This window comes from Leuresthes tenuis, unplaced genomic scaffold (genome assembly GCF_036924035.1).
Source record: "Leuresthes tenuis unplaced genomic scaffold, fLeuTen1.0.hap1 SCAF_14, whole genome shotgun sequence".
In the NCBI taxonomy this organism is placed as follows: domain Eukaryota; kingdom Metazoa; phylum Chordata; class Actinopteri; order Atheriniformes; family Atherinopsidae; genus Leuresthes; species Leuresthes tenuis.
In genome coordinates, this window is record NW_027325368.1 from 7,716,881 (window position 1) to 7,736,313 (window position 19,433).

The 19,433-nt window shown below is 42.5% G+C and overlaps 2 protein-coding genes across 4 annotated transcripts in view; both read left to right on the forward strand.

The window, feature by feature from the left end:
• Window positions 1–6: 6 nt before the first annotated feature.
• Window positions 7–5,683, forward strand: LOC140268882 (transcription factor BTF3 homolog 4-like). 2 transcript variants are annotated; one of them, XM_072363877.1, is made up of 6 exons: window positions 7–90; window positions 590–652; window positions 2,026–2,139; window positions 2,612–2,813; window positions 4,997–5,056; window positions 5,267–5,683. In XM_072363877.1, exons 2-6 carry the CDS (start codon window positions 599–601, stop codon window positions 5,311–5,313), a joined length of 477 nt encoding a protein of 158 aa, XP_072219978.1. In that variant the 5' UTR covers window positions 7–90; window positions 590–598; the 3' UTR covers window positions 5,314–5,683. The 2 variants fall into 2 exon arrangements, with proteins under 2 accessions (XP_072219978.1, XP_072219979.1); XM_072363878.1 differs by having other exon boundaries at window positions 593–652.
• A 2,037-nt stretch (window positions 5,684–7,720) lies between these two features.
• Window positions 7,721–19,433, forward strand: part of zfyve9a (zinc finger, FYVE domain containing 9a) — a 28,906-nt gene continuing 17,193 nt past the window's right edge. For both annotated transcript variants that reach the window (XM_072363910.1, XM_072363911.1), the window contains exons 1-4: window positions 7,721–7,920; window positions 15,384–15,489; window positions 16,213–16,320; window positions 17,621–18,993. In XM_072363910.1, coding sequence (XP_072220011.1) covers window positions 16,251–16,320; window positions 17,621–18,993 — 1,443 coding nt within the window. In that variant the 5' untranslated portion in view covers window positions 7,721–7,920; window positions 15,384–15,489; window positions 16,213–16,250. The remainder of the gene's footprint in view (window positions 7,921–15,383; window positions 15,490–16,212; window positions 16,321–17,620; window positions 18,994–19,433) is intronic.

Sequence of the window (19,433 nt, forward strand, 5' to 3'; positions counted from 1 at the left end):
TTTCATTATTGCTAACTTTATGGTGGTTTAAGACGTGCTGCTCCATTTGTAGCAAGAACAGTTGAACGGACTGTTAATCCCCAATCACAGGTAAATATATCATATAAATTAGTGTTAAACATCTCAGCTGTTTGTTTTATCGCTTGGTTTAAAGTAAGCTTTATCTGTTCGTGTAGTCGACACCCAAACTGAAGTTCGTATCGCTTGTCATTTTAAACCGTTACGCTAGCATTAGCTCAATTAGCCCACCACTTAGCAAGTTAACCAGCTGCGCTTAAGCTAGACACAAATATTGATTTTAAAATACTACGGTCCAGATACTTCTCTTCACTGCAATACGTTTATTTTAGTCTATTATGTCACTAACTATGCTAAAACTGTTATTTGAGCTGTTTGCATTCTGCTAGCCTGTTGCTAATTAGCGAGGATGGAAATTATTGTAGCTCTTGTTGCCTGACTCATGCTGTGACCAGAACCACATGCGCCTCCTTCTTTTGTAAATTGAACAGATACAACCTGTTTTTATTGTTGATAATTGGAAAAGGTCTCAAGTTTTTTTTTTTTTTGTGTGTTTTCTTGTTTTGGACAGCAGAACACTATGAATCAAGAAAAACTTGCCAAACTTCAAGCTCAGGTCCGGATAGGAGGAAAGGTACGTGTTGATACTACATTACATCTGTTGTGTTTCTGCTAATTTGGTTGGTGACAAATGTCCAGTGCTACATTTTTCTTGCAATGCATTTAGATATGTCCTGTCGTTTGTTCAGTTGTTGCTCATTTTAAGGAGTGAGATGGTATTCAGCATCTGCCAGGTCTTTCCTCCTGACCTCAGCATTCCCTTTATGAGACAAACCATTGGCCCCCTCATCTGTGGCCTCTATGGCTTTGTTCACATCTACTGTTTGGTTCTCATTCACACACTAGGTGGCAATATTTGTTACTTTTGCCAACCAGAATTAAAGGTTTGGCTCTTAAATGGTAGTATTAGGGCCCATGGCCGTTTGAGGTCTTCTCACAGGAGCCTCGTTTGAAATTTTTAACCAATTCATGTTGTTTTGCCTCGAGAATATCAACTCCATCGGCACTGTTATTGGCCTTGGTTGGGCCAAATTCTTTGCAGTAGATGCACAGCATGCCTAAACCAAGGCAAAGCTAATCATTTGAATTATTGTGGCTATTTTCTTTTTAGTGTGCTCTTAGTCTGATGGTACCTTCAATGGTCGGTCAGGGCAACTGAGGGAGGTGGAATGCTTAATAGTTACAGCCACAGATGCTGTAAGACTTATGCTGGAGCTCTCGGAGAATGAGGGATATGTATAACATGCAACACTGCATTTCACCAGCTGTTAGTACATGTCATTCTTGGAAGTAGCTTATGGTGTCACAGTGTCAGAAGAAATGGGAAGAGCCAGTTAAAGGAGGATATCTGCCCCTTCTCTGCCTTTGATAGTCTAAATGAGTGTTTTCATGGCTTTATTTTCTTTCCTCTGCCTTATAGAAATGTCTAATCATGTAGCTGCAGCAATAAAGTTTATTTTTAATTTTAATTTTTTTATCATCCTTACAACTCCTTTATTGAGTTCAGAAGGGAGTTTCAGTTTGAGAAGTATTTGTTGGAGTCACTGAATGTACAGATGGCTCTGAGTTTAGATGAGCTCATTTAAGAAATTCAATATACCCGATGGTATTTTATCTGATCACAAGTTTAATTATTAGAAATGAGAGAAACTGGACAAATATGAAGAAGTCATACAATATCTAATTACCTTGATGCTCCTAATAATGAGGAGTGTATTAAAAAGTGTAGGCAAAGCTTCACATTTACTACACAACTCGTACTGATCTGTTTAATCAAACAAGTCTCGCGTTTCTCAGAAGTTCACAGCTGATGTCGAGAAATAAATAAGCTGGCTGTCAGAGACGAGATGCACAGTATGACCTGTTGGTATTTAATTATGTTTGACATTGTAGTTCAGACAGCTCTCTAATCCCTTTCTTTGGCACCAACACCTGTTCTTTCCTCAGGGAACCGCTCGCAGGAAGAAAAAGGTTGTGCATAAAACAGCGACGGCTGATGACAAGAAACTGCAGGGCTCACTGAAGAAACTGGCAGTGAACAACATCGCAGGGATAGAAGAGGTGAGCCGTCAAAGGAAAGCCGCTGTCGCAGCGTGTTTGTACTGTTTTGATATTGTTTTTGTCTCCGAAACCCTGAATCTTTTATAAGTGCTGTGTCGTAAGGCTCGAGGAAAGATAAAAGACTGGGGAAAGCCTGAGTAAAGCCTTCTGCATTTCATCTGCACTGCGTGTATTTTTAGACACTTACCACCAAGTATTTGAGTTACATCAGAGTACGAACAGAAACAGATGCCAACTTGATGCTCAAAATGAATTTTGGTACAAGTTGGGACTCATTTTCCCACTTGTAGAGAATTATTGATATTATAATTGCAGCAAATTACATCCAACAAAGATGTTTTATAGCCCATGATTTATGATGTGTTGCTCTAAAGTAGCTCCTTTAGCTCACCTGAAATAATTCTGCAGTTAAAAACCCAGCAGTACGAACAGATCATGCATCAGGTTCTCATCCACACTCTCATCCACTCAGGTGAATATGATAAAAGACGATGGAACGGTGATCCACTTCAACAACCCCAAAGTTCAGGCGTCTCTGTCGGCGAACACCTTCGCCATCACGGGCCACGCCGAGACCAAACAGCTGACAGAGATGCTGCCAGGAATCCTGAGCCAGCTGGGAGCCGACAGCCTCACCAGCCTGCGCAAGCTGGCCGAGCAGTTCCCACGGCAATGTGAGCACACACACAAAAACACGCAGGATGCAGGTACCCATGAAGGCAGCACTGGCAGGGGTGTTGTACTGTCGCGATGACCCTGAACGTTACCCTGGGGCTCGCAGACCCTGAACATTTCCGATTAGTCGAGTACTCTGTCTCATTTCCTCCTTTCTGTCACAGTTAATATCTGCAGTATCTTATATAATCGGTTAACATGAAGTATGCCAGAAGATTAGCTGTTGCTGTCTGTAAACACATTCTTACCTGCTGGTGACTTTAGGTGTGTCCAAACTTGCGACTGGTTCTCTATTGGTCACTTTACACAGCTTTCTTCATTTGGAATTGTATTACTTAAATGATTTGTGGTGATTTATAGCTTTCTCTTTAATTTAGATATTCTGGCTAACCTTTAAGCTGCTATATTACTGTTGAGGAAGAATATTCTTGGCTTTAGATGTGGGAGGATTATTACTTGGACCTTTCAGCTACTTTTGGCCAACCTCCTTTTTGTTGTATTACATTTTAATGCATACAGTCTCTCTTAATTCCTCAGTCTGTGAGGTACTTCTTTCTACTCTGTGGTGAAAACATCTGTTTTTGAGATTTTATCCAATAGTAGAGTTTCTGTTCATGGCTTCCAGCATCTACACTCCCTGATCAGTAACCACAGGAGCTTACGCTCAATTAGATTCACTCCACTAATTAAATTCCCATGTGAATTTGAAGAACTTAGCAAACTATATTAGAGTAGAAATTAAAAAATGAAAAGCAGTAACACACTCCAGCTCCATATGCGCTTCTCTTTAATTTAATTAGAGGGGGTTTCGGTCCCTAAGCCGCCGCCTTTATTAAACCTGAAAACAATAGAAAAAAGGCACATGGAGCTCGAGTGTTTGACACCTTTTTTCTTTCTTAAGCACACACCCTGCTGACACTTGCAGTCCAGCACACTTTCTGAGCATTTGGATGAGTTGGTTTGAAGCGGCCTGCCATGACATGTGCATGTAGGTGAAAGTAAACCCAGTCAAGCAAACAAGGAAAATACTTTTTCATGTCATACACAACTATGCAGAGTCCAAAACACGAGAACCTCTGCTCAGTCACATAGTGTCCTTTTCGGGTGCTCGTTCTGAAGCTTTTGGCCAAATCATTCACCACGGATAGTTTGTCCAGTCATTAGAGTAAGTCACCCGAGTGCCTTTTAGTCGGGAAAAGAGAACTGAGTAGAGACGCTGTGTGAAAGTAAGGGGCTGTACGGTACACATAAGAACAAAAGTAATACCATTTCAGGGAGTTTTTATAAGATTTGTTGGAGTCACTGCAACATGTCCTCCTTATCGACATGTTTCTGATATGTTAAACACTTACAAATGAGGATATAACATTACAGCTGCATCAAAGCTCACAATGAGCTACATAGAAGGAAAACCACTAGTCAGGCTCTGTCAGAGGTGACCGTGTCGGAATAGAGTGCAGGCATAGAGGGAAGTGCTGGGATAGGAGATGCTCTCTGAAGAGCTGGGACGCCCCTGTTCTGGTAGCGCTCGGTAGGTCATTGCACCATCGTAGAGCGACACATGAAAAGATTCTGATTATCTATTAAGCGTGGTGTAGGCACTGCAAAACGACAATCCTGCAACGAACGGAGGTGCAAAGTTGTGACATAAGCCTTTGCGAGAGCATTCAAGCAGATGGGAGCCGTTCCATTGAGCACTTTGTAGGCTAACATCAGTGACTTGAGTCTGATGCGGGCGGCTAAGGGTAGCCAGAGGAGCTCAATGAACAGAGGTGACGTGTTCTTTTCGGGTGATCGAAGACCAGACATGCCGCTGCGGTCCGGACCATCTGCAGAGGTTTCATGGCACAGGCTGGGAGACCAGTTAGGAGAGCGTTGCAGTAGTCAAGGCGGGAGATGACCATATACTGCACCATGAGCTGGGTGGCGTGTTGGGTTAAGTACGACCTGATCTTTCTCATGTTTAACAATGCGAAGCAGCATGATCGAGCGACAGAGGCATCATGATCTTTAAAGGTCAGCTGGTCATCAATCGTGACACCCAAGTTTCTAGCTACCCTTGACGGAGCAAGAGATGCTGTGGTGTACGGTTGGTTTGGCTGGGAAGACGAGCTATAATTCCTCAGTAATGATTAAGGACTTTACGTTTGAGTCTCAACTTTTGTTTGATTTGTGTCTGCAGCTATGGACATGAAAGCTGTCAAGGAGGAAACTGCAGAAGAAGAGGACGACGATGTACCAGGTAGAGATGCAAAGAACGTGGTTGAATTAGAACACGGTGTTGTTTTTTTTTTTTAATGTAACACATCTTCAGCTTTTGTGCTGTCAAATAGCTCGTTAAAAAAGTTCTGATGTGGAAAATTTGGCTCAAATCTCTCGCAGTCTTTGAGCCAACGCTGTGCGTCTGCATTCAGCACAAAATTCTGATCTTTCTTCGTTTTCTGCCTCGCAGATCTCGTGGAGAACTTCGACGAAGCCTCAAAGAACGAAGCAAACTGATGAATTCTCTTGTCCCTCTCAGTCAACCGTTTTTAATTCCTGACCTCTTGCGGACTCACAAAATGTAATTTCCTCTCGTGGGGGAAATGGTCGTCAAAGGTGCGTCGCCTCCGAGACGGGAACCACTTCAGTTTCTTCTGCCCCCAACAGCACAACAACACGGAGAGAGGTTCTGATTTCAGCAGGCAGTGATTTTGTGGACGACTCTCGCCACCCAAAGGACTCAACCTACTTTAAAAATAAGTTACCTGTATGACTAAACATGGCTGGTATTTAAGAGATTCTTTATTAATTTACAATTAAAGTGAATGGATTATTCACTTAGCATTATAATGGTGACTATGAATTTAATAAAACGTTTTTTGGGCTATTTGTGTCTCTTTTTGTTGCTGTTCAGACTTACTTAGCTGCAGGGATGATACTTAATGTGTCATTAGTTCAACATTTTCCTACATATCTTCATTAACAAGTCGTTTTAATACGGTGGTTAAAGCTCTTGAGAGAATATCAGTCTAAACTTTTTTTTTTTCTTTCGTAAGGGGGAAAAAGTTAACAAAACAAAGTATTTAGCATCAACTCAAGATTAATCAAGAATAAAGGTACTGTGACTAAATACTGACTTTCAAGCTTGATAGGAACTCTGTTTTTACCCTATCGACTGTATATCTGTAATATATAAAAGAAGAGCAACTCGAGCACAGTGTAGAATCCACAGTATTTAACAGTAACTAATATTTAAACTAAACTGATAATTTCACTGTTTGATTTAACATTAACTATGACCATACACACAAGGGAAATACCCAGGTAACTTTGGCAGCTGAATTTTTCACGTCTTTATTCTACTTAATCTTGAGCAGAATTGATCGTTAATCGGTTGTAAATGTGATACTTTTCATTCATCATCTGCGTTGTTAAACTCAGGATCTGTGCCTGTCAGTGAGGATGGTTAACAACAGTTTGGGTGGCTTTTACAAACCACATCCTTGTGCTGCATCGCGCCGACCATCCTTCTTTGCTGTCATTCCCTCAGAGGGCTGACAAGGTTACAGGAGATGAACGAGCCATTTTGGCTTCTGGGTGGGTGGAGGGGTGTCGTGTCGTGCGCGGGAGCGGGACGGAGCTGCGGACCCGCCCCGGGGCTCACCACGCCACCTTCCGCCCGGGCTGAGCCAAAATGTCCCTTCTGCAGCGGCTGGACCACAGAGCGGGCTGGAGCAGATTGAGCTGGGGATGAAGGTGGAGCTGGACATAAACAGCTAGAGCTAAACCGGAAGCCGCATGGTGACACTGGAAAATAAGAGCTGAGTGATTCAGCCACCTATAGCGATGAAACATTACAGCAAAGTAAATAACACTGTGTTGATCATTGTGTAAGTAGATTATGAAACTGATGGAATATGATAAAAGATAACACTTTTATACAATTGTGATATGTTATACTAGCAGCTGTTTAAAAGAAACTATTCATTTCAGTCATCATTTGTTAGAAAAAAACAGACTTCTACAGCATTTTCCTGACAACTGCAGCCTTTTGTTACTTTCTGAAATGATCTGAAATAATTGTACCATGAAGCATTTCTATACATGCAGTATTATATACAGTAATAGCATATCCCACCAAGATGAGCCATTATACTTGATAATAAAAGCTGTTTTTCATGCGGCTGCTAATTTTGAAATACTTCCAATATTTTTTCAGGAAAAAAATCGAATACTTTGAATAGTAATTTCTGTCTGACAGTGAGGTTGCTGACAATTTTGGCAGTTGTTGGTGAATAATACTGTCCTGCCCCACTTTTCATGAATAAAGTGCCTTTTGGGCTAATTGCTCCTGTTTGTCCTCACATTTTACAGATGGCTTCAATCCGTCTGGACTCTGTGATGTTTCTTTTTGTTGAATGATGCGTATAGTTGAGAGGTTTCCAAAGCTATAGGCAGGCTTTCCAGGGGAGCTCAGTGAATGGACATGAAAATAAAATAGGTTATTTTTTAAAAATAATTACCTAAATGTTTGTGGTATGATTTAAGAGCTCAGATACACCATTTCTAATAGAATTTAATATCCCAGAAAATACATTTTATGTATTTGGATATATCAAACAGACATTTATGTTTCTTTAGGCCCACTTGTCGAGGGTGTGTGGGAACAAAAATACAATTAAACAACATAATCATGATCTTATAGGTATTTAGAAATTGTGTAGAACTATGTGAAAAGATGCAGTGAGTGAACGTTTTCTGATGGGGAGCTTACTGGCAAACTTTGGAAACATTTGATCTAGTTATTAACAAACGTGGCAAATGCTGCGTATTTAGGGGTTATATTTTGAAAGGTGAAACCGGAAGTTGGAGATTTCCATTCTGGATGACTTAACATTGCTTCTTATTTTCCCAGTATCAAACCTTGGGGGAGGGATCCATGAGTACTGTCGCACAACTACGGTAGGCTAGAGGCTGTACTTTCCGACGAGTGCAGTTTGAGTCAGGCAGTCGGCGGAGGGTCTGAACGGGGATACTCAAAAATAGCTTTAAAAGGTGATTAGCTATGACGGGCGCTCGCGAAGGGGCTCCGCGGGAATGTACGTAAAGATGAGGATTCCTCCGGTGAGTAACTGGATTTGTTTTCATGACATTTCACAGGTCTGTTGCTCCTCTAACGCTTCAACCCGCCATTGTAACGGCAAGTATTGGTATAGCCAAACTGAGTGGATGGCTGCGGAGGTATTTTATGGTCTGTGTAGCTCCTGAAAACTGTTAGGAATTCCAAGAAGGTGCCGTTAACGGTTGCTCCGTATTTTACGCCAATTACACAACACCGTCTCCCTTGTATTACAGGCTGTAGGAAGACGTCAACTATAATCTTAGCAGAGCGATAGGAGGGAAATACTTTCTGTGGGAAATGGGTCTGAGCTGACCAGAGGAGGAACGTCTTTGTGATGAGCATGAGAAGTGGCTTGATGCGAAACTCACCGAGTCAGTGACGGTGTTGGTGTCCGTCAGAGCAGCAAGTCGCTGCCGTTGACTCGGCGCACGACTGACCGCTGAACCTCTGGGGCTAACACTAGCTCCTTCATTCCCATAGTACAGCCTGCTGTTGTTAATGGGTGATATTAGGTATCAAAACAGAGGCATTTTACAACTCTGTTTGAAAGACTTTGTGATAACTATTTTGGAAACTTGCTCGTGGCCTTTCGCAGCTTTGGTGTAAATTCAGCTAGCAGCCCAGCTAATACAACAGCCCAAGTTCTGCAGCAAGCAAACCCCAGCTGGTGTGATTATTGTGGCTGGGCCGATTTGACCTGCTTCGTTTAATAACACTGAGTCGTTTTCCGCGTGTTTACCCAGCCTACCTGTAAATTATATTTATCCAGTGAGTCTGTGTTTGGCCTGGAGGCAGCAGGCACAGGCACAGTACCACTTTTGGTTGCATAACCCAAGCTAATGGTCACCTATCTGGTCTCAAGAGTTGGTTTGTTAGTGCCATGTCTTTTGCATTTACCTCATAATGTGGTCGTCAGGCCTTTGTTAAGGTCCAGAAGCGGATTTATGAAGAAAAGGGCCCAGCCCAGTACCACCTTGAATAGTCATCAGCTGTGAGAAATAAAAAAAATGGCATGAAATAAAATCATCTGCACATTCCAAACCTCCAGACTTTATTGCACCCATTTCTAGTCTTATATTAGAGAGCTTCTTCCATATCTGAACTGACTGTCACCTATGTTGAATGGGAAATATACTGGATAATTAATAAGGGTGTGTACCTGAAAGAAGAGAATGATATCCTTCTCCATCTTCAGGTGGTATGAAAACACAGAGGGACTGATTGAGTAGACAGATCCAACAGGCGCCCATGCAAAGACAGGCTCTCATGTGTGCAGAGACTTCCCAGATGTAGGTTACTGTATGCTTTCAGAAAGTATTACGAGAGTCTCCCTGATGGCAGCCCATCTCCCCGCGCTGTTTTTACTGTCTGAAGGTGGCTAAATGTAGATCAAAACGTAAGGGAGAGAAAGGAAGCTCATAATCGCTTTTGACACTTGCTGTGAAGCAGAGCTTCTCTTTCTACTTTTCTTTACCTTTTCCACTTCAAATCTCAGTGGATTTTCCTTTTAAACCTTTGCTGTCAAATAAATTATCTCACGTTTGTGGGAGTGCGGCCTTTTAGTGGATATGAAAGTATTGGTGTGTTTTTCTTTCATTTATTCAATCTCCAGCAGAAGTTTAAGTGTAAAAACAAAACAAAACAAAAAAAAAACTTAAAGGATGAGGAGGTAGACAACTCCCAGTCAGGGCGTTGAACATTACATAATAAACTTGTCTCTCAGTCATGCGATCGTGTTGTTAGAAAGTGATGTCAGTCCATTCTTAAAGAGAGGAAGCGATCATTTGAGGTTTCCTGCGTTCACCGTCAGTAGACAGAGTCTGGAGCACGACGGCGTTAGATTTGGATCTGAAAGCGCTGTTTAGCAGGATGTGAGCTGTTAGCACCGGGAAGTTGGTAATATTAGGAGGGGGAAAAAAGGAAAAGCAGAACGGATTCTTTGGCTCAGTCCTAATTCCTCACCTTCCCTCTTCCTCGTGACTTTTTCCCTCTGTTTTTCATTCTGAATAGCTCCCAACACCCCAGTTGAAGGGCTGGATGACCGGTACCCTTTGATCCCCAAAAGGAAGGTGCCGTCTAAGGAAAGAAGTCAAGCTAGGACCCTCGTTGGAGCCTTGATTTCATGAGAAAGTGTTCATACTGTTTGCTTTTACGCTGAGAGCTCTTCCCCTAATCTGAAATCCCCAGTGTCAGCTCATCCATCGTTAATCATCATGATTAGTCATTTCATATGAATGTTAGCACAATAATAGCATGATATTTATGCCCTTTCGTTCAACCAACAGTCCCCCAGAAAAGGCTGCAACTACCAACCTTCAACGTGAAAAATGGCAACACTTTCTTCAAACCTCTATTATTGCCTTTTATGCATCTTGTTTTATCCAAACATCTGTCAAAAAGTTAGAGAGAAGTGCTTTACAGGCACATATGACGAAGAAAGAATAAAATACTTGAACTTATTGTGGAAACTAGTGTAAGTTTTGGCTGATTTGTCCCAGACTCTTATAAAACCGGCTCCCCGTTGCTTAAAAAGCTGATTTATTGCTGCCTTCATGGCCCCACCTTCATATCTGCTTCATAGCTTTAATACCCAGTGGATCTTTAGATTGATTTAGAGCTTTGCAGATTCACTTTTTTTAAATTTATATTGGAAAATTTGAAGACTTAAACTTTCAGAAAGAAAGATGAGACAGATGTGCACTCATTTGATGGAATATAAGGAGGGCGATGATCTAAATCAACCGGATCAGAGGTTATGCATGAATACTTCACTACACCGCCACACGTCTTCATGCTTTAACGCACAGCTTGTATTACTCCCCCTGAAAGCCAAGTCAGAAGGTTATACTAATTACATCGACAAGTACCGGAAGTTATTTGTGGTTTGTTTTTGAATTCTTCGAGATGACAGGATGTGGAAATCTGGTAAAAAATTACATTTAGCTTTACATTTGGATCAGATTTATGATGACAAATAAACCAGAGGTCCACTCTCTGACCTTTTTTGAGCTCACAACAGCACCGCATGATGCACAATAATCCAGCTCCCCCTCACTGAGGTTTACATTACTAAATGATGAGTTCATTTTTTCACATATCTGCAGTCTGAATATGAATTAAATGGATTAAGCTTCTTTTTATCGTTGGTTTGTTTAGATTAGCGACATAATTTCTGGTCTAAAATGTCAGAATGAGTCAAAGTAAGATCATCGACGTGTTTTCAGTGACTGAACATCTAAATTTAAGTTTAAGAAATTAAGTTACTTTCATATTAAACAGGAAAAACAGCAAATTGCTGGAAAGAAATCAATGGATTGCTTTTCAGCACATCTGAGCATGTTTTTGTGTCACTCTTTGTAACTTTGATAGTTTGGTTAAAGTGTATTCTGAAGAATCTCTGAATTCAGAGCATTTCATTCTCACTCTCTTGGTCAAACCTATCAGTAAGACAGTTGATGGTCAGTATGTTGTGCATTTCTAAATCAACGATCCAGATCTGTCCCTTCGTGCGGTCTTCAGTTGTTGCTCCCTGCAGGGTAACTGGACCTCTCGAGCTCTCTTAAATACTTAATGAACATTCATGGAGGCCATTTTTTTCTTAATTTGATGAGGAAATCGTGGGTTGCTCTCAGAGTTTGAATAAGCCTGGGGCCAAAAATGTTGCTTTAGAATAACTCCATGCACGCTTGCCTGAATTTTCTGCTGCTTTTGCCAGATTTTTTTCCGAAAGCAGTGGTGGAATTATTAACATTATCGAGGGTTAGCGAGCACTGCGCACACAGTCCATACCTGAAGCTGGTGAATTGTGCACTTGAATGCTATTAATTCATGATAAAGTTTGCATATTTAAATGTTTGCCACAATGTGTGAGAAAGCATCCTGAGATAACAAGCTAATACTGAACCTAACAGAGCTAAAATTTCTTCAGCGCGTGTGTACATTACATAAAGGATTTCCACCTGATTGGGGAGGAAGGGGAATGCAGCCCATGACTGGAAACAACAACAGGAAACACAGTCTTGTTCTGACAGCGTGGACTTAATGAACTGTTTTAGCATTCTGCAGCGTCCGAGCCCCCTCACTGTTTATGCCCTTGTCTTACTTAATTTAGCTGCCACGCCAGAGTGTCCAGTCAGGCCTGCTCTGTTGTGTTAGAGATGCATCGGGCCGTTTCATTATTAGCATGTCTGACTTACACTGGAGCCTGTGGCGTAACTGTTTGTTAATGCAACTTGTCTTTTTAAAGATTTAGAAATAGAGTTTTGTACTTTTAGATATTTGTTTGTGTGTTATTCTGTGAATATATTCACATATGCTTTCTAATTATATTTAAACACAAAACTGCTATGGATGAGCTCTGATATGTCTCATAATATGTTATTTTTTGTGTGGATTAATCTTGAGGAAATCAAATCTCACAAGGAATTTTGTTTGAGTTTAAGTTTGTTGATCGGTTTGAATTCAGCTGCGTCTGTTAAACGCTGCACGAAACAGAACATTTCAAGTTTTTCTGTTCTATCCTAAGACATTTGATGGATTATTTGATATATTGTTACTGAAGTTGAAATAGTTGATCAATATAAAACTGCATTCAGGTTCTACTAAGTCGTACTGAGAAACGAGACTTTGGAGTCTTCACCCATATCAGCAGCTTTGTAGTTGAGTGTCATTTAATTCCTAACCAAAGGATGCACTGAAGCAATGTAAAGACGCTGTCTGTGGAATCTGGACATGTCGTCTGTCATTGTTTGGGCTGTGGCGACGATCGTCAGGTGAGCTGTTCTGTCAGGCACCGCCGTGATGTTGGTTTTACCTCCGGCCACATCACACGCCTGCTGCTTTGATGGTTTTTGATCCGTTGTGAGCGGATGAGTTTCAGCTTGTCCGTACACATTTTGTTAACGTGCCGTAGCTGCTGGATCCCAGAGCCTGTACCTCGACAGACTCTGACTGACGCTCCTCCGTGCACGTGTGTCTCCTTTAAAGCGTGTTTCCAAGTTTACGTGTCTAAAAATACAACTCCTTCACGCACTTAGACTAAAGATGCATTATTCAGCGCCTCTGCAAAGTAATTAAATCTTAATCAGGGATGGGCTCATGTCCTCATGCAGACACATCTGTGCGTGTTTGTGTGCGTCTGTGTTTGCGAGCGCTCTGGATTTGTTCAGGATCTTAACATGCGAGTCCTTTTCGGTTTACAAGGCAACGTCTCAACGTTAGAGGTCAAGAGTGCCAGCTTTGGTGCTTGGCATTGTTGGGAAGTACAGGTGACGGGAAAGTAATTTCCCCCTCTCAAACTACATGGCAACACAATCTTAAACATATAATAATAATAATTTGCGGTACACTTTCAAATGATACATTACGTGTTATAATTAAATAGTTTTGCTTACTGGGTTTCCTGCTTACAAACCAGACATACTGTTGAGATTCGTCAAAAAAACATGTAAAAATCACAGTAAAATAAGAGTTGAACTGTTATTTTACTGTGTAGTAACCCAATTGATTACGTCTCCAACTGAATTTAACAATTAATCAGTCCACAACCCTTCATGTATCAGGCAGTGATTGTGAACATGCAGTTTTATTCCCTAAATTAGAGGGTTTAATGGCTGGATTAACTGTAATTTAAACAAAAGGGCGTATATTTGAAGTAATCTCACAATGAACGCCCTGTATATCTACCGTACTTTGTTACAGCATACAAAGGAACCGCCCAGAAGGGGGAAAATCATGTTTGAAGTAGAGATTGCAGTAGTTGGAGAGCGACTTTTGTGTTCCTGCCTGCATATAAAGGTTTCATTAGTTGGTAGTAACTTTTTGATTGTGTTAGCTGCTGCATTAGGGATTAAAAATAATGATGATGTCACTACTGCTGTGCTCAGACCTTCTGGTCCTGCTATAAAGCCTTGTAACATGCTCTAATTAAAACAACGCTGCTTTGTTAGTCAGTGGGCTGTCTTAAAATAAGAAGGTATTTTTGTTGCGTGTGCAGTTTGTGCGCGCCGTCTTCTCGGTGTGGCTAAAAAGGTGTGACCCATAGTTCATGCATGTGTAGCTGTCTGTTTTGTGCTGACATCATGCCCGTGCTTGCATTTTAAACATGTAAAACGTGTTGACTCTACTCGTCTCTCTGAGGCCTTACCTGTGCAGAGTATTCGGTCCCTGGTGTAATCCCCGGTCACTTTTGTCTTTATGAGAATGACCCTGAAGTTCAGCCCGGCTGTTACTCATTCGTAGCCCCCTGTACGCACACACTTCACACCCCGTCTTCAAGGTCTCGTCATGAGCAAGGACAGTCTGTGCAGGTTTGCTGGGCTGGGTGTGATTGTGCAGCACACGTGATTAGCCAGATGATGTACTGCACTGTCAGTTGATGCAAGACGTTTATGACCTGCACTATCCCAAGAATTTTGTTCTTATTCAGGTTTGTCCTCGCATGTTGTGGAGCTTGTTAATGGGATTCTTTTCTTTTTCACAATCACTGAATGTTTGATGATTGCAGTTGGGCTTCAGCTGGTAGTTATCTTAATCACTGTTCGTCTTGGGGGTTTATTCTCTCAATTAATTAGCCCTAGAGTATTTGAAATGTCTCAGTCCCAAGGTCAAATCTCCAGCTCTCTAAAACGGTCTTTTACAGTTAAAAAGAAATGCATCAAACCTATTTGACTATTACCTCTAACATCTTCTTCTTCTTTAATTCCTGCAATCCTGCATCAGTTGCCTTTGTGATTATATTATTAAAGAAAGAGTTAAATAAATCCTTTTAATACTTTTAACCTGCATGGTGTGACATATTAAACATGGAGAAAGAGCTCAAGCAGTTAAATGGGCATTTGTAGCAAGTAATCTAGCTTTACTTTGTTATGATGATTAAAATACAGCAGTTTGGGCTCGGTTGTGTTGTGTAGGCCTCTTTTTTGCTGTTAAATTGACGCAGGACCCTTTTGCAGTGTGTTGTATTGTCTGATTCTGGGATACAAGCAGTGAATCCTTTAAGCCTCATCGGTTGCTGGTGGGGCCTCACTTGATCGAACTTGTTCTGCTGCATCCCAGAGATAATCTATCAGATTGTGTCCTGGGGAGTTTGGAGGGTGGGTCGATGCCTTGAGGCATTTCTGAGCAGTTTTTGGACTGTCGCAGGGCGGATTAACAGGAGGCCACACCTGTTGTGGAAAGGCATCCCATGTTTCGGTGAGCGAGGTGTGTCAAAGTAACGTCCACGTTCGTGCCAGGAGCCAATGTTTCCCAGCACAACATCGTGTTGTAACAAAGTGATCAGCGCCACTGATTTCACATGTCAGCGGTTTTAATGTTGTGGCTGATATAACAGAAGCTTGTGGATGAACTCAGCATTTCTCGCATACCTTGTTGTGCAACGAGCAGTCACACATGCCGCCGTGTTTTCGCCAGATGAATTGAGAAGGAGCTCATGACTGAAAGACGTTTCTCCTGTGGGTCTCAGGTGTGGGCGCTGGGCGCTTGCCAGACTGGGTGAAGTGAGAACCAAGAGGGGAAACCTGCTGAGGAAGAACCACCACCTGGGGCTGCTGAGGAGGACCTCTGTGCAGGTGAGGACTGACAGGAAGAGGGCATTTCTTTAAAGGCTCTGTGTTTATGCAGAGCTCTCCACTTTTCTCAATGTGCACTTGCATGCTATTTGATTCTGTAAGATATGTGTAGTTTAACCTGGAGGTGTTAGTGGAGCAGGAAATGAGACAGCTTCAGCTATCATGCACCTTTTCTTAGAGGAGTATTTCATCTAAAGCTGAAACAGTTTGGCTATAGGAACTAGAACTATAATGATAATGATCATAGACGTTTCAAAAGGTCAAACGACCACCAATAAAGCTGCACAGCTTCTCAAATGTGATGATTTGCCAGTTTTCTCTGATTTTAAATACTATTTAATACTATTAAATATAATGATGCAGGAAATAACCTTTAGGAAATAACCTCTGATTTAATAGATTTATTTTCTGTAGTATTTGGTCAGGGTTATTAGGGATATTGTATCGTGTATCAAAACACTTTTACTTACTATTCTTAACCTATCTGATGAGTTGAGGCAGTCAGGAACCTTTTTAATCAAGAAAATGACTTCGACCATACCCAGGATTCTCTGACACGAAAGAAATGAGGAATAAGAGGAATACAGAGTTAGAGGGGATATTTCTACCCATGGTATTGACGTGAACAGCAGACAAAGATATGTAGAGGGGGACATTTTTCAGACCATGGGGGGCATCTAAATGCAGTAAGGAAATAAGACGACACACTCCTCTTGCTCCTAGGTTCACACGGCCGTCGGCAGGGTGGAGCTTCCTGACTCATGGAGAATTATTTCCAGGCCGAGGCCTTCAACCTGGACAAGGTACTGGACGAGTTCGAGCAGAACGAAGGTGAGCTTTGACATTAGCTCTGATAGATTTGGACTGAAAACGGGGGGGAAATGCTAAGACTGTAGGGTGCAAGTATTCCACTTCTGTTAATTGATTGGTAAATGATAAAGGTGTCACACAATCGACCTCCACCCACTGAGTTTGAGTAACATTTACAGGAGGTGATTGAGGGCAGGCACCGAGGGAATTGGACTAATTGGATTTTCCGTTGCCTGTGGGCTTTTATAAAAGTGTATAATTGGTGTAAGACAATGGTTTTCCTTTTTTTTTTTTCACCTTTAATGATTATAGGGCATTTTTCAGGGCAATAGTGAACAGTGTATCTGCAGATTTAGGTTTGCTTGTTGGAGAGGAAATTTGCCCCCCCCCCCCCCCCCCTTTTTTTTTTGCCTTCATAGAAATTACTTTATTTGTGGAAAAAAAAAATGCAAGTTCTGCTGACTTGCACACACACACACACACACACACACACACATATAAATGAGTACTGTGAGCTCAGTGTGTATTTTGGCTGTGAGTGATTATCTGTGTCCCCTGCCAGAGATCCAGCTTGGCAGATTAACTCTGTGTGTGAGAATGTGTGTGTGCTTGAATCTTGTACATCACATACTAAAACAGCTTAGCATGTATTCATGTGCAGGGAGGAGAGCAGAGTGGCTGTGTGACAACGTTAAGTTATACAAATTTATTAATTACACAACGTTCATGTGTCAGCTTGTCGGTTGGACTGATTCCTCCCAGGGACAAGCGAGCCATTTGGCCCACTTTCTCAAAATGTCCCTGTTCATCGGCACACTAATTCTCCTTTCCATGCCAACCTCATTTCTCAATTTGTCCCCTGGTTTGTTCGTGCCATTTTTAGCGCTGTCGATCACCTGGGATCCTGTATCTTTCTTTCAGTGCTCACACAAGTTCTTGTGAGGCATCTTTTCTCTATGTTCTTGAGTCATGATCTCTTAACCAGCTAATACCTCCTCTTATTTCACATTTTATGTCTTTAATGTGACGAGAAATCTACAAACTGTCTGATAAATGAGGACAGAAATTGCATTTTTTTGGGTTTTTTTTTTTTGTCATGTTGCTAGAACTTTGGGTTTTGGACTTTTATTTGGACAACAAAGCATTTTAAGGCATTGTTTAGATTTCTTTTAATGTCGTAATACACACTTGATATTTGATATTGTTGATGTGGCATCTGTGAAAGACCAATCAAATCTGCTGATTAATTTGTGATGAAAATCTGCCTCAGCTGTTTGTGAAATTGAATCTATTGTTATTTTGTTTTCTTCTGTCCCTGCAGATGAGACCGACACGCCAATTCTCTCAGATGCCAAGTGGACTCAGATTTTGGCCCCACCTGCCCACATGCTTTCTTTGAACCCTGCGCTGGCCCACACAGACCTCAGCCCCCGGGAGAGCCCTCTTCCCTTTAAGACCCTCCCCGACTCTTCCTCCAGTGCCTCTCCCGGAGCTGACCCTAAAGTAGAGGAGAGGCCGGCAGACGTCCACAGCCCACCCCTCCCTCAGCCCAACATCGGCAAGCTGGTGGGCACTGACGACCTCTCGCCTCCTCCCGTGACGGCCTGTAGCGCTGTGGAGAACGGCTGCCCACAGCTGGATGGGCTCAGTGAAGACGCAAGCTCTCCTGCAGACATCCATCCCGGTCCCTCTGACAAGGAGATTAAACCTGGAGAGACGCCTGCCTCAGTCAGAGAAGAAGCTTCCACTATCGCTCACTCTCACTTTACCTTCGAAGTGGGATTAGGACAGAAACAAAACCCCTCTGAAAATATAGATCCAGATCATTCAATTACAACACAAAGAGAAGAGAGCAGTGCAGCTGTCTTACAGGACTTTGGTCCAGAAAGGCAAACTGTAAATTTAAAAGAGGAGCAGGGAGAAAGTGTGAATGGGGCTAAAGTTGTTCAGGTTGGGTGTGATTTGGAAGAGAATGGTGTGTCCCTTCCTGGCAGGGTCAGAGAGGAGGAAAATGAAAGGAGATGTGGTCCAGAAGTACAGAAAACCCAGCTTCTCAGAATAACCAGCCTTCCTAATGGTTTGGAGCAGGAGAGCGGGAGCAGCTCCACACTTAAGGAGAACAATGAGGAAGAGGGCCTTTCGCCGTCTCCTGTCCCCTCTAAAGAGGACTCTGTAACCGAGGAGAAAGAAATGGAGGAAAGCAAGCAGGAGGCTGGCGATGGAGGAGCAGTAGGATCAGGTAGCATTCAACCAAAAGTCAGCAACAACCGTCTTCAGCCGGTCAGCGTTCCGTACGGAGGGGCACGACCAAAGCAACCTGTCAGCCTCAAGCTCCAGATTCCACAGCCGCTGTCAGGCCAGGTCCAAAACCAGCTCGGCCCATCTGCAGTCAGCAAGAACAAGAACCTTGAAAACCACTGTCGGCGAGGCACACCATCTGAACCATCGCCCGGTGGGACTGATCAGGGCACAGTCAGTGTGAATGGAGACCACTCTCCTTCACTGATGCTCTCAGAAAGCCCAGACAACGATCTCCAGGCAGGCCAGCAGGGTGCTCTGTGCAGGAAGGCTGCCAGCTCGCTGGGAGAGGTCGCCCCTGTGTGGGTGCCGGACTCGCAGGCTCCCGTCTGTATGAAATGCGATGTCAAGTTCACCTTCACCAAGAGGAGGCACCACTGCAGGGCCTGTGGCAAGGTCAGTGTTGTGCCAGAACTGCTTCATTAAGAGCACTGTAACCGAGATAAAAAGCAATGACGACCTGCATTCAAGAGCAATTTAGGTTGTTTCCATTTCCAATCATTTTCCATGATTTAACCCAAAATAACAGATGGTTCTTCTGGGTTTTTTTCTTTTGCAGCTATTCTAAGAGCCAAGAGTTTTGATCCTCAGTGATCAGTGAGGGCTATACAAATGATAAATTATCTTCACATTTTTGAGTACCTCAATCACGGCTGTGGTTCCTGGAGGCTTTTAATGCCATATCACTCTCTCTTTAGCCATTTGTTTACATGTAGACTTAGTGGAAGTGCAGGCAGCTTCCCAGTTTTATGGCCGCCCACACATGGCAGGGTGTCCGCACAGTGCTTTAAATGGAAGATGGGGTCGCTGACACTGCACTGGAAAATTGCTGGACT

Bases quoted from the DNA above. Each gene is read 5' to 3' on its own strand.
- LOC140268882 (XM_072363877.1), top strand. From the start codon at position 599: ATGAATCAAGAAAAACTTGCCAAACTTCAAGCTCAGGTCCGGATAGGA. The intron at 653-2,025 runs GTACGTGTTGAT...TTCTTTCCTCAG, and splicing joins AGGTCCGGATAGGAGGAAAG to GGAACCGCTCGCAGGAAGAA. The intron at 5,057-5,266 runs GTAGAGATGCAA...TCTGCCTCGCAG, and splicing joins AGAGGACGACGATGTACCAG to ATCTCGTGGAGAACTTCGAC.